At 51.0% G+C, this 24,126-nt stretch overlaps 1 protein-coding gene across 1 annotated transcript; it reads left to right on the top strand.

The window, feature by feature from the left end:
- Positions 1-14: 14 nt before the first annotated feature.
- SDC4 (syndecan 4) lies at positions 15-19,045 on the top strand. The gene is made up of 5 exons (XM_039864432.1): positions 15-171; positions 11,838-11,976; positions 13,070-13,116; positions 13,941-14,142; positions 16,991-19,045. The coding sequence occupies exons 1-5, from the start codon at positions 103-105 to the stop codon at positions 17,140-17,142; spliced, it is 609 nt and encodes a 202-aa protein (XP_039720366.1). The 5' UTR covers positions 15-102; the 3' UTR covers positions 17,143-19,045.
- The last annotated feature ends 5,081 nt before the right edge of the window (positions 19,046-24,126 follow it).

The raw sequence follows: 24,126 nt of genomic DNA, 5'->3' as shown, positions 1-24,126 counted from the left end.
GGAGGCAGGGGCGGGGCGGAGCGGGGCTGGCCACCGCCTATAAGGAGGGCCGCGCGCCCGCGGCGGCCACTCGCCTGCGCGCCTTCCCTGGACTGCGCTGCTATGGCCCCAGCCCGCCTGCTCGCGCTGCTGCTGCTCCTCGTGGGCGCCCCGGCTGCCGCCGCAGAGTCGGTAGGTGCTTGCAGATTTCTGCGGGGGTGGTGGGGAGGCGGACCGGCGCCTCCTTTGTTCCTGGGAGCCTGGAAGAGGGTGGGTGATCAGGGCGCTACGCTGCCCCACAAGGAGACGTCGAGGCCGGGGAAACTTTGTTGGAAACTTGGCTCCGAGGTCACGGGGAGGCCCTGGGGGTGGCTCCTCCACACTCTGTGCGCCCGCAATTTGTTGCTCTTCCCGCCTTCCCCTGGCCTCAGCCCCGCCGCGGGCTCTAGGCTGGGACGTGACTAAGCCGGTGTCACCTTTCCCCCCAGCACACACGCTCTCGCCCCTTCCCTGGTGATCCTGGGACAGGCTCGGAGCCTCGAACTCCCCTTCTCGCCCCCTGGGCGCCCAGAGCAGGCAGCTTTAGCATCCGAGATGCCTAGGTGTGAGAGGGGCTGCAAGTACTCGAAACGGGGAGGAGTCTAGGAGTGTGCGGGGCCTTGTTTCACACACCCGCGGACTGGAGAACTGAGCCCTGACCTCACCTCTGGCCGCAGCACTGCCACTGGCTTGTGACTTAGGGCAAGGCCTTGCCCCTGCTGAGTCTCAATTTCTCTGTCTGCACAAAGGGTATTGGACGAGTGGGACGGTAGGTGACCAGTGCTTCTTTAGGGTTCCTACGAAGTTGAGACTACTATTTCCAGGGGGAACGGGAGAGGTGGCTCTGGTTCAGCATTTCACCGGGAGTTGAGCCCCTGCGCTATGCAAAAAGGGTACTTATTTCTGCTCAATGCAGAACGGGAAATCGAAGCACCCACCTGGAATGAAGTGAAGGAGGCTGGGGAGGGAAGGCCTCAGTGCGCCGTGAGAAGGCTTTCCTACTCACAGCCCACTGGTCCCTGTCGTAGTTTACAAAGCCCAGATGCTCCATTCGTCCCAGCAGCCAGCTGGGGAAAAGGGAGGCAGTGTCCTCTGGGAAGTTGGGGGTGCAGGAATTGCTGGGAGAGGCGATCTGTGCCCCCTGCCCCAGGAGCTTTGGCTTTGTGCCGCCTTCCTGCCCTTAAGCCCCTTATTTTGTGAGGACTATTTTGGGGGAAGTGAGTCCCTGTTGTCAGTTCCTGTATGGGGCTCCTATTTCTCTAGGCTTACTTAAGGGAAAGTCGACCCCTGAGCAATAACGCCTCCAGCATGATGCAGGCACGCAGTGATGGGAAATAACACAGGGCTTATGTTGTGCCTGGCAATGTTCTAATAGGTTTCTCACGGCTGTTCTGATGGCTCTACCCACTAACTTAAGCCCTTTTTACTGTTCTTAAACTGGTCCTGAGGCTAGAGAGGCTAAATAACTTGCCCAAGGTTACACAGCTAATGAGGGGCTGAGTCAGAATCAAATTTAGGCAGCCAGACTTCCGAGTTCTGCTCTCATCTTGTCGTCTGATGCGCCTGTGGGTGGCTGCATTTGTGTCTCATCTTCGAGTAACTTGAGATTAGTTTAGAATCTAAAGATTTGGGGTTGGCCGGCCTCAAGGAATGCTAAGATGGCAAGAAACAGACTCAGAGTGAGGTGATGACTTCCCTAAACTCAGGGCAACCTTGACAAGAGGTTAGTGGCTGAGCCAAAGACTCAACTGAAGCCTGCTGCTGCTCCCTGGGGCAGTGCTCTAAACTAGGCCCTGAAGGATGGATTGCAGTCCAGCAGTTGTGGGGGTCATCCAAAGGCATGTCATGTTGGTTCCTGTTTGCCTCAGCAGTGTGGGAGGAAGGGGAAAGACCCCACAGGTTTTGAGGTGACTGCATGGGCAATCATGTGCCATTCTCAGCTCAGTGCTTCAGAGTGAGGAACAGACAGCTGTGTCCCAAGAGCAATCAGAAGGATGTGGTTTGGAGGAGGGCTGTCAGTCCTGCGTATGGTGACCGATCAGCTGGGGGAGAAGTCAGGCCTGAGCAGCTGCTTCCTGAGAGGGATGTCCTTCTCTCTAATCCTGACCTCAGCACTCCCATTCTTGGCCAATGTCACAAACCTTCCACCTCTAATTGGGTCACAGGGCTTCCCCTTTTGAGCCTACCACCCCCTTTCCTCCCAGGGTTGTGGCCGGAAAAATCAGACCTTATCATAGTTGGATTAGACCATGGAGGTGATGGAGAAAATGAGGCCCAAGGAGAAGGTTTTTGCTAATAGCAGTTAGGAGTTATTGCGTGCTTCCTTATGCCAGGTCGGGTCTTTGGAAAACACTCCACGAAAAGCCTGTGGGGATTGTATTATGCTTGTTTTACAGATGAAGGAATGAGAGGTAAAATAGGTTCCACTTGGGGTAGCTGAGAGCATCCAGGCCATCAGAATCTCTGTCCAGTCTCCCTCCAATAATGCTGTTGGGGTCCCTCCCCAAATTTTAAGTTTAAGCCGAAGGCCCGCCCTCCTCTTGGGGGGTGCCCCTCACTCCCTAGGTGCTACAAGTTTCGGGAAGAGAATCTAGGCTGAGCACCCAGCCTCTTCTTCATTTGGCGGGGCTTGCCATCCTAAACCAGTTCTTCCTGTCCAGCTGGGAGTATTCCCTGAACTGCTTTCCTGCCACTCCCTCCCTGGCCAATTACAGGCAGCCTTGTTTTGGGAGCTGAGAACCCCCGCTCCCCGCCCAGAGGTGTTGCTGCCCAGGACACAGCCCACCTATGTGGCACCAGGCCCAGCCAGTTCTGGGGAAGCATCCCCCACCTACCATTGTACTTTAGCTTAGAGATGTTTTGGTCTCTGAGAGTTCTCTCTTTGATTGCATAGAAGTAGGGTTGGGGCGGAAACCCAAGGGTCTAGGACCCTTGAGTGATCAGTGAGAGCTCTTTGAAATTCTTAGAAGCCCCGAGAGCTATCAAGCACCCAGGAGAATATTTGGGTCACGGTTTGGGGACTCCATGAAGTTGGGTTTCTTTCTTTCTCTGGGTTGACATCCTCCATCTGTAAAATGGGATTTGAACTGAGTGGCCTCAAGAGCTCTTTCCAGCTCAGGTATTCTATTAATAATTAAGTACCTATGCTTTGAAAAAGGCTGTGGAAATCATAAAGACATCTAAGGCATTCTCTCCCTTGAAGAAAGTTATGGTTGATGAGGGAATGAATAGATCCCACCAAATTCTGAGTTGTTCCACCCACCCACAAACACCCAAGGCAGGAACTCTGCTCTGCTAGTTTTTAGAAAAATTCCTGTCTGGTAGTTAGTAGTCAGGAAACATTTGTATGAATGAATAAATAACATTCAGGCATGTAACTTCATTTTAAAAGGTGCATGGAGGTAATTTATTACTGATATGAATGCCTCTTGGTGATGCCGTGAGGCAGATATTATCTCCATTTTTACGGGGAAACTGATGCTCAAAGGAATGTAGTGGCTTGCCAAGGTCAGAAGAAGGTCTGTCTGATAACACAAGGTGTCTGTTTTGAGTACCCTCAGAGAACATTCCAGATCAGGAAATTGGCTGGGTTAGAGGTAAATACCTTGGGGTTTACTTCTGAATTGCTAGGTGACCTTGAGCAATAGGCTTATCTCTGGATCTCAGTGTCCCCAACTCTAGAATGAGTCCTTCCAGGGTCCTTCCTGTTCCAGTAGCCCCCTGATAGGAGCCGGAGAGCTTCTTGGCCTTCTTGGTCAAGAGCCTGAACGAGAGAAGCTAGGGTTAGGGGGACGTTCCGCTCCTGCCGTCCAGGCTTTTCCAAGGACTTGGATGGAATTCTGAGCAGCCTGGATGAGGAGCAAGGAGAGCCAGGCAGGGCTCCCCACCCCAGCCCCAGCTCCCTCCTGGGAGGAATTGACTCCTAACTGTCCTCAGCCTCCTGGACTGCTGAGTGTGATCTACAAATGACCATTTAAAATCGGGAGAAGGGGCTGGACAGGGCTCTGTGAGTCACTGGAAGAGAGAGCTAGCTGGCCTGCCTGAGTCACCCATTTCCTTTCTACCTCTTGGCTATGGAATGGCTCTGAGTGGGAGTGTTGGAATGGGCTCCTGAGTTTTCTACCTTGTTCTTTGAGAGACCGTTAAAGAAGGTTAGCATCTCGGGGTCCAGGGCCTTGAGGGGACATACAAGAAATACTAGCGCCAGGTCCAGACCTTCACAGTGCCTTGCCTGGGCGTGGACTTTGAAAGGGTAGAGTTCAGCCAGTCCTCAAAATTGGCCTTTTGGCCTCTGCTGAGCAGGTAATGCTTTTTGCTTTTTTTTTTTTTCCTTAAAGCAAAACTAAGGCTGCAATGCAACTGGTCTGAGTTCGTAGAGCGAAGCAGGCGTAGTCCACATTGGATGTGACCTCCGCGGTCTCTGGTCTTTCAGACACCCGCTACTTGCTTCCTGGGACTGGCTAGAGGCATTGAAACACTGGTGTGGAGTTATACAGACCTTGCTCCAGAGGTGTGAAGTTTACCTCTTACCCGCTACTTGGCCTCCAAAGAGCCACACAATCTCTCAGCTTCCTGGGCTGTAAGGTCTGGAGTTGAAGTAAGACTTCAAGTAAAGCTCCCAGTTTTGTGCCTAGTAGGGAGGAGGCAGTCTTAGCAACAGTGCCCATCTTTGCCCAGGCCATTTGGATGCTACCTGGTACCTTTGAGGAACCCACTCCCAATGCCCCTGGAACGCTTTCTCCCCTTCTCCCCTCCCCCAGTTCTAACCCACAGCTGCGAGGTGGGGAGGGAGGAGTCTAGGGTGGGGCTGATAGAGCCCAAATCTGCTATTTGTTTGTCTTAGAAGAGGGCTGTTTGCTAATTATCAGATGGGTTTATATTTAATCAAGAACCAGTTCCAGGCAGCCGCACCCCTCCTGCCGGGACCTGTAGGAACCCCTTGCCGAGCAGTTTGCAGCCTTGTTGGGAGAGGGGGCAGGAGGTCTGCAAAGGGCACAACAAGACTCAGGGTCACACACATCCCACCCAGGCGGAGGGGCGGTGTTTATGGCCCTAGGGAAGCTGAGTGAGTTGCGAACAGCCCTCTGGGCTTTGAGGGGGGTTGGCAATGGACAGAAAAGGGACAGTGTTCTGGAAAGCCAGTTTTCCTATGTTTTCCTTGCCTGGTGCCTAGAGAGGGAGGAGGAGAAGGCATTTGTCAACAGTTGGGGCCTGATTTAACCCTTAGATGTACAAGAAACCTGACTTCTGGGTTTGGTTTGTTGTTAACTCACTGGCAACCTTGGTGTGGTCCTACGTCTCTAAGTCCCCTGGCCCTGTCTGCAGGAGGCTGGGTGACAATAAAGTGGTACATTTCACAGCCAGGAAAACCTAAGTTGCCATCGCAGCTCTGCCACTCACCCAGCGACATGCAGTTAATAAGTCACTTTGCTGATGGGAGCCCCAGAGTCCTCTATAAAACACCTGTGTCACTCAAGGGTCATAATCGATGTTTAGCAAACTTGTAAAGTGCTGGCTTAAGTTTAGTTTATTATTAGCGGCTACACAAGGGTTCTTAACCTGGCCAGAGGTTGGCTTTGGGGAGGTGGCGTCTATACACACATTGAAAATGTAAACCGATGGTTACAGTTCTCGGGGTTCAAAATTTTTTATCCTTTTTAGAGGGCTCCAGGAGTTCCCAAAAGATCACTTTGCTCTGAACAGTTCTTTCCAGCTTTGGCCTTCTGAAGTCCCCCCTACTTTCTACCCATCTCTGCGCTCCCTCCCTGTTACCTCCCCACCCCACCCTTGGCCAGGCCCTCCTTACTCAGCCCCCCCACCCCCCTTTATTCTTCATGTCCCCCTTCCCTGTCCTTCAAGCCCGGGAGCTCAGCTGCCCTAGTTTTCCCTGGCACAGTAGAAGAGGCTGCTAGTCAGGTGACACCTGGGGTAATGGAAAGGGGAGGCGGGGAGAGGCTGGTGTGTGTGGAAACAGTGACTTGGTGGAGCCTCCCGGTCATAGCCAGGCCTGCAGGGACTAGCTGTACCACTGGAACCTCAGGGCATGGGGCCAGGGGTGACCCCTGGCTGGGCAGGTCCCTAGGAGTAAGGACACTCCTTGTCCTGGGGGAAGCCGGGCTGAGAGATGTGTGTGGGACAGACGGACTTCCGGAGCGGTGGATTCCCCACACAGGGCAGGGGAGGCTTTGAAGGGGCAGGAAGCCAGCACCCAGAGCTGATCTAATCAGTGGAGACAAGGCTATCAGCAGAATGGGGAGGCTTGTTTACGTCCCGCCCTTGGATCCAGCCAGGACCACGAATCCGCTGCCTAGATTACAAACCCCAGCTTCAATGCACCTCTGTCTCCTGGCCCTGAGGGAGCTGGCCCCTCCCCACTGTCTCCACCGGTAATCGGAGCAGTGCCCAGCTTGGTTACCAAGCCTGAGACAGAGGGAGGCTTGTCTTTTTGAGAACTGTCTTTCACAGGAGGGGAAATCAAGGCCCAGAGAGGGAATCTATCAAGATCGCCCGGGGAGTTAGTGACAGGGGTGCGACATCGGCTTTTGGCAGGGGAGACTTACAGAGGCTCCAGATGCTCCCACCCTCTGCCCCCATTCCTAGCTGGCACCCCAGGATCCTGGAGGCCTTGCTGTGGGAATGGGCTGCTCTGGGGCGGGGGAGGGTTGGTGAAAAGCTGGCTGCTGGCAGTGCCAGGCCTGGCTTCTCTACTGAGTGATTGTGTTCAGAGTAACCTGACCTCAGAGTGGGCAGAGCCAACACTCAACCCCCTTCCTCAACCCCAGACCTGGCTTAACCCTTTGGGCACCAGATCACCAGGTCATGGATTGGAATGTGGTTTCTTTTTACCTTCCACCTATTTTTTTCGTCCCCAAAGCAGAGCAGGAAATACTCTGGGAATACAGGTCCCAGGTAGAATTTCAGGCATCTCTGGTCATTGCTGTTTGATCCTTTTGGAAAAGTACACCTACTGTTCTTTCCTCGGCTGCTATGTGCTCAGCACAGGTGCTCCAAGCTGTGTGGCTTTAGGGGGGCCCTCTGCCCATCTCAGGGTCTTTTTCTCTTGCAGAGTCTGAAGGGACCTGATTGGTTGTTGAAAAGCATCTGGTCTCAGAAGCAAAATGATAACCCATTATAGGGTACGTCCCTTCCAGGTTTGCCAAGCACCTCCCCACCCACCGACCACCTTCTTTCTAGCAGTGGAACTGCTTCTATGTCTTTTCCCAGGTCCCTCTGACCCTTGGAGCACTAATCCCTTCAGAAGGAAGGCAGGTAGGGCTTAATAATAGCTGCTACTCATTGAGCACCTGCTGTGTACCAGGCCACATGCTGAGTCCCTTGCACACACCTGATGCATTTTTCACTTAGTCCTCCTCTTCCTGCAAGGTGCCACTAGCTCTGGTTACAAAAAGAAGAAACAGATTCAAGATGGGAACTAAGCCCCCAGGCTCATAGAGTCCGGAGGTGGTTTGCTTGTGGATCTGCCTTTTAAAGTAACCGCTCTAGTGGACCCTTCCTTGCTGCCAAGGTGCACAGTTCTGATCGTGGGCCCCAGATTTTGCTCATTCTGGGGGATAGCTGACCCTTCAGAGGCGGGTGAGGGGGAACAGTGACTGTTTCAATGGCCCGCTCTGGAGATCTGCCAGGTTGGATCACTCTGATGGGTTTAGTCACGGAGCCCAGGGCGCTTCCCATCCCACCTCCTCCCCAAATCTGGCTTGTCCAGTCGTCCTCCTAAGAAAAGAGAGTCCCCGACCCTACCTCCCCTGGGGAAGAGCCAGGTGGGGGCAGGCTCTCTTCCCTCTTTTCCTTGCAGTTCATAGTTAACCAGGCCCTGACCCTGAACTTCTTCTCCCTGGCGCCCCAGCCAAGTTTCTATTCTTTTGTTTAAGCCATATCGCTTTCACCTTTGTTGACTTCTCCAAGGGAAGGGGTGCCCTGGAGCCCTGGCCTGGCAGTGTGGGCTGTGGGGTTGGGGTGGAGAGGTGAAGCGTGGGTGGCAGTGAGACATATCGTTGTGGCTAAGGTCATGGTCCCGAGAAAGACCTCGAATTGAATCACAGCTCTGTCAATTTCTAGCTGTGTGACTGGATGAGTGACTCAACTGAACTTTCCTGCGAAATGGGTAGAGCACCTTATGAAGCTGTTGTGCCCGTAAAATGAGCTCAAGTAGAGAACCCAGCTTGGTGCCCGGCACATAGCGGGTTCTTGTGCTAGCCGCCCCAGCTCCCATGCTTGTCCTGGGTGACTAAAGCTGTAGGACTTTGGGATAGGGTTGGTGACCTTTTCCTAGCTTCATGCCTATAGCCTAAGGACTGGGTAGAGTGACAGCTGCTGCCTGCGGATTTGCTGAGACCCTTTGGGGCAGCCAAAACCTTTGAGGGGGAGGGAGGACAACTCCAGCCTGAGAGCCACAAGACCTAGGTTCTAAGTCCAGCTCTGCTGCCAGCTGCTTGGGTGACCTTGGCAAAGCCCCTCATCTTTTAATCTGTTTGCTGGGTTATAAAATGAGACTGCTGGACTCTGGCTTCAGATATCTTCTGTTGGCACGTGTTAGTCCCTTTAGAGCAAAAGAGCACCTACCCCTATTCCACGGATAGCATCTCTAAGCCTGCAGGCACCAACTCCAGGTGCCCACCTTCATGGCGCCAGCGGTGTCTGTGGGACCCGGAACCTCTGCCTTATTCACCTGGTGGTTTCTGTTGTGCATCTGCGAGAAGGACAAAGACACAGGGAGACCCGAGGGCACAGAGAGGGTGCCTGTGCATGCACACGCATGTGCATACACGTTCCCTGGGCAGGGGTGGGGTGAGCTGAGGAGAACAGACCACATGCTTAGCCAGGAGCAGGGTGGGGTCCCTCTCTGGTCAGGGATGAGCCTGGCTGCTGGGTGGCCTGGTTCTTCAAAGCCACCCCAGACTGAATGGGTCTTGCTGAAGAGTGTGAGGGAAGAGGGGGCTGTTGGCAACCACCACCGCCCCCCCTCACACACAGACACACTCAGGAATGAAGACCCACAACCTCCTGCACTGTGGTCCTGTCTTAAAGGGCTCCTGCTTATTTGGGAATTCACCTGTCCTCAGGGGTCAGGCCAGAGCGAGGCAGAGAGGGAGCTTCTGGAGCTGAAGAATTTAATTTCCTGCATCTTCCATCAGCCCACCTCCCAGAGCTTCTCCCAGTTCCCCTGACTTGCTGTACGAGGGCACCAAGTCTCATCTAATGCGGCCTTTAGGGACCCCCATCCTTTTACGTCCCAAATACGCATCTCACGAGGTCTGATCTTGGCCATGCTGCTAATCCCTGGTGTGACCTTTGCTGCCTATCCTCTCCAGGAACCTGGTATAAATGTGAAGGGTTAAGGATGACCAGGTGACCACAAAGGGCGCTGCTTGTGAACAAATCTAGTTCAGCCACAGTTTTGCTGCTGGCTTCATACCCGCCTCCTCTTAGTCTTTATTTCACCAGTGTAAACGGAGGTAGTTACCATCGACCAATCAGTGTGCTGATTCCATGGGTTGTTTTGAAACACCCCTTAGCACTTTCACACACTGAAAGAAAAGCAAACGAAGAAGCAACATTCCATGGCTCCTGGGGCAAGAAGGAGGATGGAGGGTCTTAGCCTGAAACAGTCCCATGCATCTGACCCCAGCCCCTATCTTGAGGACTTTGAACTCTGACTCGCCACAGCCAGTCTGGTGTCTTTCCTTTTTGGGCTGATTTGACCTCCACTGAACAGGGCTCCTTCTACCTGGCTAGGCAGGGCACTCTATGTGCATGTGTATATTATATGTATGTGGTTAAAGATTCAGGTGACCCAAGCTTGGGTTCTGGTCCAGTGCGGCCATGTTTCTGCCCGTGTGAACTTGGGCAAGTGATTTGACCTTTCTGAGCCTCCACCTCCTCTTTCCACTTCTGCAAAAAAAAGACCTACTATGAGGACCTACTTCATGCTAAGTGCTTAGTTTAGCTAGGTAAGCCACGGCAGTCCTGCTGTCAGGTTCCGGGCCCCAGAGAAATTTTCATCAGGAGAACAGGTAGGAGCACAGGGACCCTGCCCTAGGTATAAGCAGCTTTTGCAACCATGGAGGAACCTTATTCTTGAGCTGCCAAACCAAAGCCACAGGCACGGGACTGTGTGCGGGGGCTGGTATTCCAGCGCCAGCAGCTCAACAGCTCCCGATTCCGGAGTCATGAAGTCATCCCTACCCGGGGCTTAACCCCTTCTGGCTCCCACCCCCATGTGTGCCAGGCTGTCGGCATAGAGTCTCCTCCCCTGCGGTGAATGTGTGTGCCTGTGCCGGGAGGTGTCTGCCCACTGCCTTCCTCCCCTCCTGACCCTGCTGCCTTCCGGGAATGCAGCCTATGCCCTCGTGGGGGTTGAAGAGGGCTTGATAGTCAGGTTCCACCCGCCTCTCCCCAGCAGCCAGTGGAGGCAGTACAGGAGGCGCCTGGGCCTCTCCTGAGATGGTGACCTTGTCTTAGGAACGGATATTCCATCTCGGGCTCCCCTCTGTGTCACTGGCTATTTCATCTGGGTAAAAGACAGCCTAGGGCAGTCAGAAACAGAGATCTGGCCTCTTTCCTCTGTGACTTATGTAGCTAATTCACTGTGTGAACTTGGGCAAGTCACTGTCCTATTTGGGGCTCAAATCCTATGACACAAGACCTCTCCAGGTAGTGGTGTTCTGTAGTCCTGAGCAGAGCCCCGACCTCCTGCAGTTAGAGGCTCTGAGAGTGTGTTGGGGAGGGATGTGTATTGAACTTAATTGAAACCCTGACTTCTGACAATAGTAGACACTTAAAATTTTGAATTAATTAGTGAAATAATGAGCTTGGCCCAGGGCTGCTATTCAGGAGGCAGACAGAACCCCAGCCCAGGAGCTAAGAGAAAGGATGGTAGACATTCCAAATGCTTCCTACCCTCCTGAGTTCTAGGGCACAGGGCAGAGTAGCTGAGGTACTATAGGACCTTGGGGAGGTTCTTTGCTTCCCTGGACCTTTGGTATTTTCCTTTTGAAAGCTTCTCAGTGGGGTGGACCTAAGATTCTGCTGTGACCAGCAGGAACTGTGCCTCTCTGTGTCCTGCATGGTGTTGGGGCAGACTAGATCTGTGGGAGATGTTTAAAAAGCTGAATGCAAGAGTGTGCTTATGCGTGCACTCTGAGTCACCAGGCTGGGCAGCGCCCTGACCTGAGGCTGTCCTTTGGTGTGGGTGAGCCAGCCCTGCCTGTCCCAGCTTTGCCTGACTCAGCTGGGAAAGGTGTCCCATTGGGGACAAGACCAGAACCAGCAGCCCTCTCTGCTGTGAGTGAATCAGCAGCAACGGCATCCCAGAACCCTGGCACGGCGTATCCTCTGGCCGGCCTATGTGGGTGGGGACGCTGGCTCTGAAGTCAGGCAGCCCTACATGGAATTCTCACTCCTCCATCTGCTATTCGTGCCATCAAAAGAAAACGATTTCATATCTTTAATGCCCACTTTCCTCACTTATAAAGTCGGGGTGATGACGTGCCTTTAGAATTACTGAGAACAGGGCCTGGCACATAGCAAGTGCTTAGTAAATGGTACCTAGTACTATATTTATGTTCTGATTTTTACTGCCTTTATTATTTTTATTATCCCAGAATGGAAAAGAGATTTGCCTAAGGTCACACAGCAAATTAGGGGCCAGGAAGGGTCCGGGACTCCAAGCTCTGGCCTGGTCTCTATCTAGCACCCTAGTTTACCTTCTCGAATACCATTTCACTGCCTTTCGGGGCTCAGGGGCTGTTGCAGACCATTAAGGGGGCTATTGGTTGATGCGGCTGCTCTTTTCACCCTAGATCCGAGAGACCGAGGTCATCGACCCTCAAAACCTCTTAGAAGGCCGATACTTTTCCGGAGCCCTACCAGACGACGAGGATGTCACGGGGCCCGATCAGGAACCCGATGACTTTGAGCTGTCTGGCTCTGGAGATCTGGGTACGGAGGGTGTGATGGTGGGGGGCGTATGATGGACAGGCCTGGGGCGTGGGGCTGGAGGAAATTGTGGCCTCTCCTAGGAGGGTGACCGTGCCTTGGATTTTTGTGGAGATTTTTCTAGCGTGCCCCATCCCCCTCAGATAAGAGGAAACAAAAGTAATGGATCAGCCCTTTCCATCCCTGAGACCGTTCCTGGGCTAGTTGTAACGAGGTTTTCTGAGCACCTTGCTAAAGGCATAGTGAGGGTAGGGTGGGGTGGGGAGGAGAACCGATAGAGGGTTTTTTTTCCTTTGAGAAGGAAAAAGACATGGGGGCCTGCAGCGGCAGAGATGTGGGTGCCCAACCAAGAACAAGCCCGTGCTTCAGAGGGGGATGGGTGAAGGTGCCCAGGCCTCTTGGGGCTGGACCTGGGGCTGGTGCTTTACCTGGTTTTCTGCGACTTTCTGGCCCCGGCTTCTGGGCCAGACAGAGCTACTAGGAAACATCCCTCCTACATGTAGAGTGGTGAAATAATTCAAAGTTCGAGCTTTGGAGTCACATAGTCCTGAGTTCACACCGCTAACCTCTGGCCTCAGAGACTTGGTTTCCGAGTCTGTAAAATGGAAACAGGACAGTAAATCAGTGTCGCGATTGGACCAAGTTGAAGCTCTGTGCACACCCAAGCACTCAGTAAACGTTTTGATATTGTAATTTCTAATATTTAATATTTAATATTGCAATCTAGAATCCCGCTTTCGTAAATGAGTCCTCTGGAGATCTTGTTAAAATGCAGATTCCGGTTCAGTGGGACCCGGCATTCTGCAGTTCTAACCAGCTCACCGGTAGTGCTGTCGGTTGCTGAATCCACCCTTTACTAAGCAAGGGTTTGGAGCTGACAAAGCACCTGCCCAGCTGCCAGCTTCCCATTCCTGGGAAAGAGCCTGGGGGCCAGGGGTTAGGAGCCCTGTTTTACAGATGAGGTGACTGAGCCTGGGGTAGGGATGACTTGCTGGACGTTGAGCATTTGGAAGCTGCTGATAAGTTAGGACTCCCGCCAGCTGTGGCTACAAGGGGAAACTGACCTCACACTCATACATCCTTTTTGAATTTACAGATGACTCAGAGGACCCCGAGGTTTTCCCCAAAGTAATCCAACCCTTGGTAAGTAGCTCCATGCTTTGCCTCTCCCCTGCCCCTCTGTAACACCTGTTGAGAGGGGGCAGAATAAATGAGGGTCTCACCTTCCTCTGCAAGAAGGCTTTTAATTGTGGCCCTGGCCTCTTCCTGGGCAGGCACCACCGTGGTCATTGGTACACTATCCCCACTGCAAGGATAAATCACTGTCAACACTTAGATATGTTTCCAGCCCCTTTTCTGTCCTTTTATAGGTATTTTCCAACATAAATATCAATTATATACACGGTTATATGTATGCCATCTTTCACTTAAAATGGTCATATTTCTCCACATAATTAAGTGTTTTTCCTATTTTTTAAGCTGCATAATTATAGATCACCTGATTTCCCTGATTAATGGAAAATTCTGAAATTATAGCGGCATGGCAAGCATCTTACATACAAATCTTATATACAAATCTCTGATTAGCTCCTTCCGACAGAGTCTCAGAGGCACATTGCTGCCTTAAATGGCAAGCAGCTTCTGCAGCTTTACCAAACTTCCCTCCAGAGTGGTTACTCTAAGAATAGCCGCCAAGCAGCAGTGAGTGGGGTCACCTGCTCCCCTGTCCCCCTTGGTCACATAATTTGTACTCATTTGGGGACAGATCTGCTGGAAAGGTTGCAGGGAAGGGTTTGACCGTGTAATTGTTGAGGTTGCTGATTTTTGCCCCAGGACCACCTTCACCCATCCCCCTCTGAAGATGGCAGAACCAGATTCCCTGCCTGGCTGAATGTCCCTGTCCCCTGCCCTGGGTTGCTCCCCAAACCATGCTGAGTCTTTGTCCCCTCTCGTCCTCCCTCATTCAGGTGCCCCTGCATAACCACATCCCTGAGAGGGCGGAACCTGGGAGCCGGGTCCCCACCGAACCCAAGGAACTAGAGGAGAATGAGGTCATCCCCAAGAGGCTTCCGCCATCCCTCGAAGGGAACGAGGATGTGTCCAACAGAGTGTCCATGTCCAGCACTGCCCAGGCCGGCAACATCTTTGAGAGAACAGAGGTCCTGGCAGGTAAGGTCCCTGCTCCTCACAGGGTACCCCGAAGAGGGGAAGTGTTCAGTGCTACAGGCAAGGACACCTTAGCCCATGCGGCTCCTTGGGGCCCCTTCCTTACAGCCACACTCAGAGTGTCCCAGCCTTGAAGGACTACACCTGGGGGGTGGGGCTCTGACTGTGTGCAGCCTGGTGGAGAGAAAGGAAGAACTGTACATCAAAGGCTTCTAAAGAATAGACAAGCTGAGTCATTCACTCACTTTAAGTCCTCCTCTTTACTTTCAAAGCATTTTTACTACGTGGGTTTGGTACCTGGGGAGTTAATTATTAAAAGTTAACATTCTTTGAAAATCTCCCTTGAAAGCCCAGAAGTTCCTTTGTATTGGGTTGGCTTCCCCTTCCCCCTGCTTAACAGCCTTCTGACTTTGGCTGAGAAGCTTTTGAACCTCAGCAGAAATGAGCCTCAGTTTCCACCTCTGTAAACGGGTATAGTAATACCTCCTTGGGTTGGTATAACGACTCCCTGAAAAATAGAATCTGAAATAACTTGGCAAACTGTAAAAGGCTGTTCTGATTTGTTAGTTTGATGTGTTAACCTCAAAGATATAAGGATGGACCAGCCTAGTGAGTGGGCGCCCTGGGCCCAAACTGGGTAACTCCTGTCTCCTAGTAACCAGCCGGGCCAGTAGCTCCCAGGAGGCTCCAGGTACAGAGAAGGAGCCCTGTGTGTCCTGCCTCCATCAGGACAGATAAAAGATCTTGTCTGCATCTTGCAGGTGAGGCTCCCTGGGAGTATAACCCCAGGTGACTTTGGGTCCAGCTCAGCCCTTACCCTGGCCTCCTCATACCCCCTCCCCACAAGCCAACATTGTTTTTACTTTTCCTGCACTACTTCCTGAATGATGAGGTGGCGTTGGGTGCTGTTGAAACTGAGGGGCCGTTAGAGACCATTTAATTCTATAAGTTTCAAACTATTTAGAAGTATTTTAGAGGTAAAGCCTCCCCCATCTTCAACCACAGTTTCACTTCCAACTGGCAGATGTGGGATTTATATTAAGGTTTTGCTTGACTAAGTGTTCTATTTTTAAAGACAATTTTTCCCCCTTAAAACCTTAAAAGTGGTTTTAAAAAACCACTGATCTAGTCAAAACAACTGTTATACATGGGGACACTATGGTCCAGAGAAAGCAAACCACTTGCTTTGGGTCAGGTATCAAGAGACAGAACTGAGTCATTCACTCGCCTTAAGTCTTTCTCTCTTATTTTCAAGCATTTTCACCACCTGGGTTTGGTACTTGGGGAGTTAATTATTAAAAATTAATATTTGAATCTTCTAGTTTAGAATTACACAAGTCTAACACCTTCATGGAGGTTAACTGAGCTAGCTGAGGTGGGACCCTCCATTCCCACCTTTTACGCAGCACCTGAGAATTTGGTTTATCTAGTCCTTTCTATTTGTCTTATGATTCACATTGCTCCCCTCATTTGAGTCCCCACAACAATTCTATCAGACAGGTATGGTTATTGATACTTTTACAGATAAGGAAATTGAGGCCCCGAGAAGCCAAATAACTTACCCGAAGTCACAAAATCAGGAAATGGTAAACCTGGCATTTGAATTTAGGACCACAGCCATTTCTGAGACTGTACTTGAACCATGACCTTGTGGGCAGTCCCGGCACAGACCTACCAGAGGAGCTGGGGTCATCAGAGGGAAAGGTGATTGGTGACGAGAATGGGGTTGATACCTGATATCCCCTGTGCTTTTCCTGGCATCACCTGGGGGCCTTTGTTACAGCTTTTTCATAGAGTTTTAGCCAAGAAAGAACCTTACTTGGCTCTTGTGCCCCGATTCTGTGTAGGGAAATTAATCTTCTTAGGCTGAGTAAGGCCGAATTAGGGGACTCAATCTGCCACAGAAAGGATTCTGTGAGACATCCCTGCCCCCACAACAAACAGGAATGAGCCATTCAGGCCGCCTGGCGTAGTGCAGAGAACATACACTCATCGGGGTTAGAAGCCCACATCTGCCCGACACTGGCCAGGTGCCCTTGGGCTGTGCTTCTCTCTGAGTCAAACCGTGAGTGTCATTTTTTAAGTACTTGCTGTCATGCCGGCCTGATTCAGGGTGCTGGGGGCACGGATAGAAACCACAGATGTGTACAATTAATGAGTATTGAGCATATGCCGTGCACTTCTAAGCACGTTAAGTGGATTAATGTATTTGATCCTTAGGACAAACGTATGAAAAAGGTACTCATTATTTCCATTTTGCAATGAGTTAGATGAAGGAACTTGCCTAGGGTCACCCAGCCAGTTAAGCGGGAGAGATGGGAGTGAGTGCTAGGCCTTAACCACTGAGCTACATATGTAGGGTCATAAACCACCACCTGTAATAGTCTATAACATAGTAGTATGACATGATAGTGTGTTACACCTGTGTATGGCAGGGTATACTTGTGTGCAGATAGATCTGTATACCTGTCTGTAGACGTGTAGGCTGGCGTGGGTTCGTGTGCACACAGGGACAGCTAGAGGACCATGGGATATTTCTGGCTTCCGGCTCAGTTAGGGCCAGGCTGCTGCTGGGGAGTTGGCCTGCTCCTGGGGAAGAGCCTGGCTTTGGACTCAGGCAGATGTGGGTTAGAATGGTGGCTTTGCCGCTCTGGCCCTGTGGTCTTTAGTGACTTCTGGTGATGGCCCCCTTCTCAAGAGTGAGGTCTTGAGGATCAAATAAGCCATCAGCATGCTGGGCACAGGCGGCAGCAGTGGTGAGGCCGTAAGAGAATTGACCAGGTGGCTGAGGGAGGGCACCCAAGGTCCCGAGGAGCAGCTCTCACCTCACTGTCCCCTCTCTTCCCTTCAGCTCTGATTGTGGGCGGCGTCGTGGGCATCCTCTTTGCTGTTTTTTTGGTCCTGCTGCTGGTGTACCGCATGAAGAAGAAGGACGAAGGCAGCTACGACCTGGGCAAGAAACCCATCTACAAAAAAGCCCCCACCAACGAGTTCTATGCCTGAAGCTTCCTCAGGGGCACTGGCTTGGACGTGAGGGGGGTGGGAAGCCGAAGGATTTTGGAGGGTGAACAGTAAGGTAGGGGGAGGGCAACCTAATACTGTCGGCATCTCCAACTCTGACTACGACTTAAGTGTCAGGAGAGACGTCATCTTCTAGTGTTCCTGCCTGCCGCTTCTTGATCGTTCCAGCAGAAAAATGAGGCTACACTTGGCCTTTCCGAAGGCAGAGTCTAGGATTGGATCATTTCTTCATTTTCCAGTTTAGAATCTAGGCCCAGCTTAGAGCCTATACTGACCATGCCTCATTCAGAGCCCCTCTGAAGCTGTCCTATGAATCCTGCTGGGGATCCGTCCCCAGCGCCCCGCTCCCTCCTGCTCCCCTTCACAGCTGGTCCCTCTGCCAGGAACTGGGAGAAGGAACTAGAACCACCCACACCTTAAGATGTGTCTGTCAAGGGGCGCTCCTGTCCACACTACAGCAGTCTCTGTGGGTATATATCTTGGGCCATTCTAGGCTCTTTCAAGTGACTTTTTTTGGAGATCAACCTTTTTTATGTGGGGAGGGAGGGGAAGCAAGGAGGCGGGGAGAGAAGCTGAAAGTTAACGCCGAAATGGATTCGTAGAAGAGCGGGGTGTCTTTTTTGACAGTTCATTCCTTTGTGCAGAGGCTCTGCCTGGGCCAGAGCACACAGGTGCTGAGGCGTCCTCCACTCTCTTGCACGTTTCCACAGAACCTGCTAAGTTTGTATTTTATGAGCTGTTTTTTGTTTCTGTTTCTCAAAAGTGAGAAAAGAACCAGAGATATGATTTTTATTATTATTTTTTTTTATTTTACTATTTATAGCTTCAGACAGGGTCTCTCTTTCCTTTTCTTTAAATCCCCTCCCCATTTTTAAAAGTATATTTTACACTCCTCTTTGTGACTTCAACCCTTTCTGAAGCTGTTTCCTCTAAGCAGCAGCTTTTGCCGAGACATAGTTTTCTAGCAGATCCCAAAATGCAATGTAAGGGATGGTGGGATATTTGTGTCTCCTTTCTTGTAATATATTATTATTCTTTCAAGGTTCTAGAAAAATAGATAAATATATTTTTTCAGGAGATAAGTGTGATATTTCCAATTTAAACTTGGCTGGTTGGTTGAGTGAGTGAATTTTTATGTGGCTGAGTGGGGTTTTTGCCTCTTTCTCTTGCCCCATTCCTGGTGCCTTCTTCTCATTAGGCTACAATAGTTCGGAGTAAGACCAGTTCTACCTTCTTTCTAGCTTCTGCTTTGAGTCCAGCTGGTATTCCTTCATTTCTCCAAATTTAAGAGAAAATTGAAGCGCTGCACTAGCCAATACGGTAACCACTGGCCACATGTGGCTATTTAAATCAATTAAAACGATATAAAATTACAAATCCACTTCTCAGTTACACTAACCACATTTCAAGTGCTCAGTTGCCACGTGTGGCTAGTGGCTGCTGTAGCGAGCAGGCAGGGAGAGACCATTTCCATCTATCGGACAACACTGCTAGAGAACTAAACTGGCTTAGCGAGTCACAGCCCCAGCTTTGCTGGGATGACCTTTGTCACCCTGGGCGAAGTGGGGTGGGGTTGGGGAGAGATGATGAGGCCCAAGCTCTAGAGCCTGTTATCTGACCTTCCGTCTCCAGAGAGGAGAGGCCTGGTGGCTTAGCCCTGTGCAGGCTGCATCTTCTGACCCCACTGTCTGGGGTTCAGGGGAATCAGTCTTGCTTCCCACACCCTTCACCCCCATACCCCAGGATTCCCAGCTGGCTGGGTCCTTTTCTCTACCAAACCCCACCCCCGTGTCCTTTCCTCTGGCTGTGTTGGGAGTGAGCACTCACATTGTTGTCTGTTACTGATTTTTGATAAAAAGGTAATAAAACTTGGTACTTTCTAGATCACCTGCCTCTGTGATTTTTAAGTTCATAAGAAGTCACCTTTTCTGGGCTCTTGTCCCTCCCTTGATATCGATGGAGCCTGGGATAACTGCCCTGACTGAATGCCCTTTGGGGTGCCAGACACTCAGGGACAGAAATATAAGGAGCCAGGAAAGGACCTGGAGGGGAAGAAAGTTAGAGCAGGCACGTGTGGCCTGTGAGTTGTGTCTCACCTACCTAGGCCAGTCATATGTGTTTACAAAACAAACACAAAAGTCCTTGGATTAGTCACCACCTATAAAAATGAGATCATCTCCCATAAAAATCCAGATTCCCCGCTTGTCTTGGGGAAAATAAGGTTTGACCACTCTCAGGGTGCAGGGCAGCAGTTGGCAGTTGCTGACAGCTGGAGCCCATCTGGACGTGGTCCTCGGCCTCGCCAGTCTCCTTCCACTAGCTTCTCTCATGTCACCTGTTTGGCCTCAGCAGGCACTGTAGTTGGCAGACTCTAAACGTGTCAATCTTTGTAACCCTGCAAAGTGGGTAAGATCCTTTAGATCAAGGGACCCTCTGCCCTTAGCTTGTCTGTGCAAATTAAAACCTTAATCCCAGGGCTCTGGATTTTCGTGGTCTTTCCTTGGTGCCATGTTGGCTTAGTGCTTCCTTGGGGTTGGGGAGAAGATGAGAAGAGGAACTGGTAGTGGAAGCAAACCCCCATGTCACACGCGTGTGCCAGGAACCCATTCTGTTTTACACATGGACCCGTTTAATTGTTACGATAATCGCAGAGTGGGTGCTGTTAGCATCCCTATTTTACAGATGGGGAAACTGCAGCTAAGACGTTAAATAACTTGCCCAAATTGATACAGCTACCAAGGACAGAGGCAGGATTTGAACCCAGGCAGGCGAGTTCTAGAGTCTGCTCGTAACCAAACTGCCAATCAGAGGGTTTATGTCACCCAAAGCCCCCTTCACTGGGGGGCTCACTTGCACGTCTGGCAAGCTGGTGCTGGCTGTTGGCAGGAGACCTCAGTTCCGCACTATGTAGACCCCATGGGGCTGTTTGAGTGTCCTCAGGATAGCATCTGGCTTTTCCCATAGAGTGATCCAATGGAGACAGTGGAAGTCACACGCTGTCATTTCTGCAATATCCTATTGGTCCCACAGATCAGCCCTGCAAGAGGGGACTACAGAAGGGCAGGGCGCAAGACTGCATAGCAAATTATTGGCAAGGGAACATCTATTTGGTTCTCCCACACCCCGTGAAGGAATTGTCCTGTGCAGTGGGCAGTTCTGCTGCCTCAGAAGATTGGCAGGATCATAAACAAAAATGGCCCAGTGTTGTCCAAAATCCACTTTGCATCCCTGCTCAATTCTCAGAAATGATTTTACTCCAAGTTCTACCCAGAGCTAGCTCTCCAGATAAATGAACCCCTGTTCAGAGTTTTGGAGATAGGCAGAATTCTAAGATGGCCCCCAAGATTTCTGCCCCCTGGTGTCTACAATTAGGTTCCATCAGATAGCAAAGGTGAAGGTATTTTGCAGATGTACTTAAGGTCCCAAATGAATCGATTTTTGAGTTAGCGAAAAGGGAGATTATCCGGGGTGGGCCAGACTGAATCAGTTGGAAGCCCTTGGAAGAGGGTCTGGTACTGTCCCGATAGGAATGATGCTCTCTTGTTGACCTTGAGTTTTACAGCTACAAAGAAATGAATTTTACTCACCACCCTGTGAGCTTGGAAGAGGACCCTGTGCCTCAAAGAGACTGAAGCCCTGGCTTGATTACAGTCTTGGGAGACCCTGAGCAGAGGACCCAGCTAAAGTGTGCTGGGACGCCTGACCCAGCACAGGAGACTGTGGGACAATAAACGCATGTTGATTTAACCCACTACATTTGTGGTAACTTGTTACACAACAGAGAAAACTAACATAGGAAGGTCATTACCATCCCCCTGGACCATCGATTTCCCCATCTGTTACGTGGAGAGAGACTGGAGTATTTAGATTATCTCTAAAAGTGCTTCTGGAGTAGCAATGACAGCAGTTAGCCCATATAAAGTGGTTACCACGGGCCAGGCCGTGTTGAAAGTGCTTTACATATATTAATTATTTTATTCCTCATGACATCCTATGAAACAAATACAATTATCCCCATTTATAGAAGAGGAAACTGAGGCACGGAGAGGTTAAGTGATTTTGAACTTGTCAATCTCACCTATTAGGGTATACTGCTTTGACTCTGAGATGGCTGTTGTCTGAAAAGTCACCATGAGATCTACATTTCTTCATTTTAAGGTGACTCCTCTGAAAATACATATGAGGAATTAGTATGAGCAGAAGTATATGTATATGCTAGGACAAAACCAGCCACGCCCAGGACACTTCTCCCCAGGGTGGGGTGCTAATGGTGCACTTATAGACCCCAGCTGGCGGGGGCGGGGGGGGAGGATATACTGAATCAGATAGTAACTTGGGAATGAGTTTGGCAGAGTGGGCCACACTTCAATGCTTCAACACCAAAGTGAGTTCATAAAGAACTTGGTCAGGAGGCTTTGCCTCCCTCTCCCATCCCCACTCCCACCTCCACTCCCTTCCAAGTGGCCAGCAGCCAGCTACAACAGGTGTTTACCACTTCACCACAGCTGCTCCGCCTGCCTTTGTCCCTTGAGGTCTGGAACGAAACCAAACCTGACTGGGGGGACTTTATTGGTGAGTATGGTCAGGACTGACCCTTGCAAAACTTATTAGATAATGTGTTATTGGTTCTGCTCCTCTCAAAGCCACTTCCTCTTTCTCTCACCATCTTCACAGTCTAGGCCCTGAGCAGCCCTTATCCTCCCAAGGGAGGAAGGTGTCTGAGAATTTTACCCACACTGTGGTTATGAGTTTCTCTTTGAGAAAACCCAATTTAAAAGAAACAGGGGGCGGGGGAGAGACAGAGAGGGAGAGAGAGAGAGAGACAGAGACAGAGACAGACACAGAGACAGATAGAGAGGGAGATAAACTCAGAGGCCCATGCTTAAACCAGAAGATTAGATTGCTCGTACTGGAACGTCAAGCAGCATGAGAACTGGTAAACTGGGAGACTTTGGAACAGAGATTTTGTTAGATTTTACAATGTGCCCTATCCCCCACTCCCCACCCCTGTAACACACACACTCTACCTACACCTAAAAGCAAATTAAAGAGTATTAAAGGCTACTAGGTAGAGAATTAAAAGAACCTCAGAGCCACACACTTAGTATCCTGAGTATAGGATTCAAATCAGGCTCTGCAATCGACTTGCTCTCAGAGCTTCGTGGGTCTTCTCTCTCAGAGTCTCAGTTTCCCTATCTGTAAAATGAGGAGGAAATATGGACGAAGGCGATGATTCTCAACCCTGGGAGATTCCGATCCCGAGAGCTTGAAAGTTAAACTTGTCTTTTCTGGACGCTAACAGTTTCAAGATAAACAAAACTCGATTCTTGGGAAGGAAACTGTGCCATCTGCTGGTTTCACTTTGCACTTGCAATTTCCAAGTGTCTGCCAAGGCAATTTGGTATTTATTGAGCCTCAACTCAAAGTTCGAGGCAGTGTTTTGCACCCTCCAGGGCACGCAGCAGTGAGCTCTTTTCCACCTGAAGTTCACTGTCTAGAGGTCACATTTGATACGTACATAAAGTCCTTTGATCCAAGGCGGGCAAAAGTGCAGAGGACAGAGCTACACGGCTGAACCTGGGTTTTCAGGTCAACCTAGGTTCTTGGCTTCCAACACTCCTGCCTTGTGGAGTGGCAAAGGAAGTCCTTGAGGGCAGGGCAGGAAGGGCCCTTGAGCCCCAACTTCCTGGGTAATGCACTGTGAAACTCCACTTAATCTTCTTATGGGTGGTTTCCTGCTTCAACATCATCACAGGCAATGACCTTGAGCTCTCCTGAGGCGTTTGCTCACATGGAGGACATATCCCATGCAACTTGTGCCCTGCATTCCTCCACCAGGATTCACTCTCAGAGACCATGAGAGGCTTTGAACAAGCTGCTTCTTCCCCATCATGGTGGGGTCAGACTGCTGATGGAGACTTTAGGGAGTCTGGAGGGCAAACCCCTTGGGAAACTTCAGCATCTTTTTTTCTCACGGGGCTTTCCATGTTCTGGGGGAGGAGTTTTGCATGAAATGAACTTCTTAGAGTTGAAGGAAGGGCCTGGGGGGTGAGGAGTGAGAGCCCTGAACCCACATTTCAGACCAGTTCTCCCCATTTGGCACCACCAGTGGCTGGGACAGGTAGCTGTCACCCGTGATATCTCTGTCCCTGGTTCCAGCGGCCTGAGCTAGGATCCTGCTTGGTTCTTCTGCTTCTCTGTAGAACCCAGACCAGGCAGAAGGTGGAAAGGCTGGGTAGGGGTGGCCTGTGACTTGGTCCCCAGGCCCCATGCAGAGAAGGTCCTCTCTCAACTGGGTTATTGCTCAGTTGATCCCAAGAGTTCTGTCTGGAGTTGTCTCGGGAAAGTTTCGTTCTGTGTCCTGTGTTTGCTTCTCGGCCCGGGGTGCATCTTTGCTTGGGGTAAGGGGATAGCTAGTAAGGTAACTTATCACAAGAGCCCAGGGTAGAGGCAGGGGTCAGGGACAGGGGTCAGAGATGCCAGCTGCTTCTGAACCCCATTCCTTCTCTATAAAAGATCAAAAGGGTAGGCTCTCTGTTCCATCAAACTGTGGTTCCCTCCTCTCTCTGTGAGTGAAGGTGGGGAAGTACTGGGCCCCTCCCTCTTGGGCAGGTGGGTCATACAGATCAGACTCTGCCTTAGATTGGGGTGCTGCTAGCACAGCAGAGGGATCCCTGATCCTCAGAACTGCATCCTACTGGATATGCAAATAAAGTACCTGAGTGGACAGTTAAGATGGCAGGACTTACCCACTGACCCAGGCACCTGCCCAGCCACCAAAGCTGTGAGCCAGAGAGCAAACATAGGCCATGGTACTATGCCTGGCTCCAGCCATAGGGAGTACCAAGAGGGGCAGGTCTTTGTGTTTCAAGGTGGAACCCAGTGCTCCACGCAGGACCTGGTGCTCCAGGTAGGACTTGGTGTTCTAGTGAGCCCCATGCTTCAGGTGAGACCTAGTGCTCTAGG

This window comes from Pteropus medius, unplaced genomic scaffold (assembly GCF_902729225.1).
Source record: "Pteropus medius unplaced genomic scaffold, Ma_sr-lr_union100, whole genome shotgun sequence".
NCBI classification, from domain to species: Eukaryota; Metazoa; Chordata; class Mammalia; order Chiroptera; family Pteropodidae; genus Pteropus; species Pteropus medius.
The sequence above is the reverse complement of the archived record's forward strand: the minus strand, read 5'-3'. Positions and strand labels throughout refer to the sequence as shown.

Bases quoted from the DNA above. Each gene is read 5' to 3' on its own strand.
- SDC4 (XM_039864432.1), top strand. From the start codon at position 103: ATGGCCCCAGCCCGCCTGCTCGCGCTGCTGCTGCTCCTCGTGGGCGCC. The intron at 172-11,837 runs GTAGGTGCTTGC...TTTTCACCCTAG, and splicing joins CGGCTGCCGCCGCAGAGTCG to ATCCGAGAGACCGAGGTCAT. The intron at 11,977-13,069 runs GTACGGAGGGTG...TTGAATTTACAG, and splicing joins GTCTGGCTCTGGAGATCTGG to ATGACTCAGAGGACCCCGAG.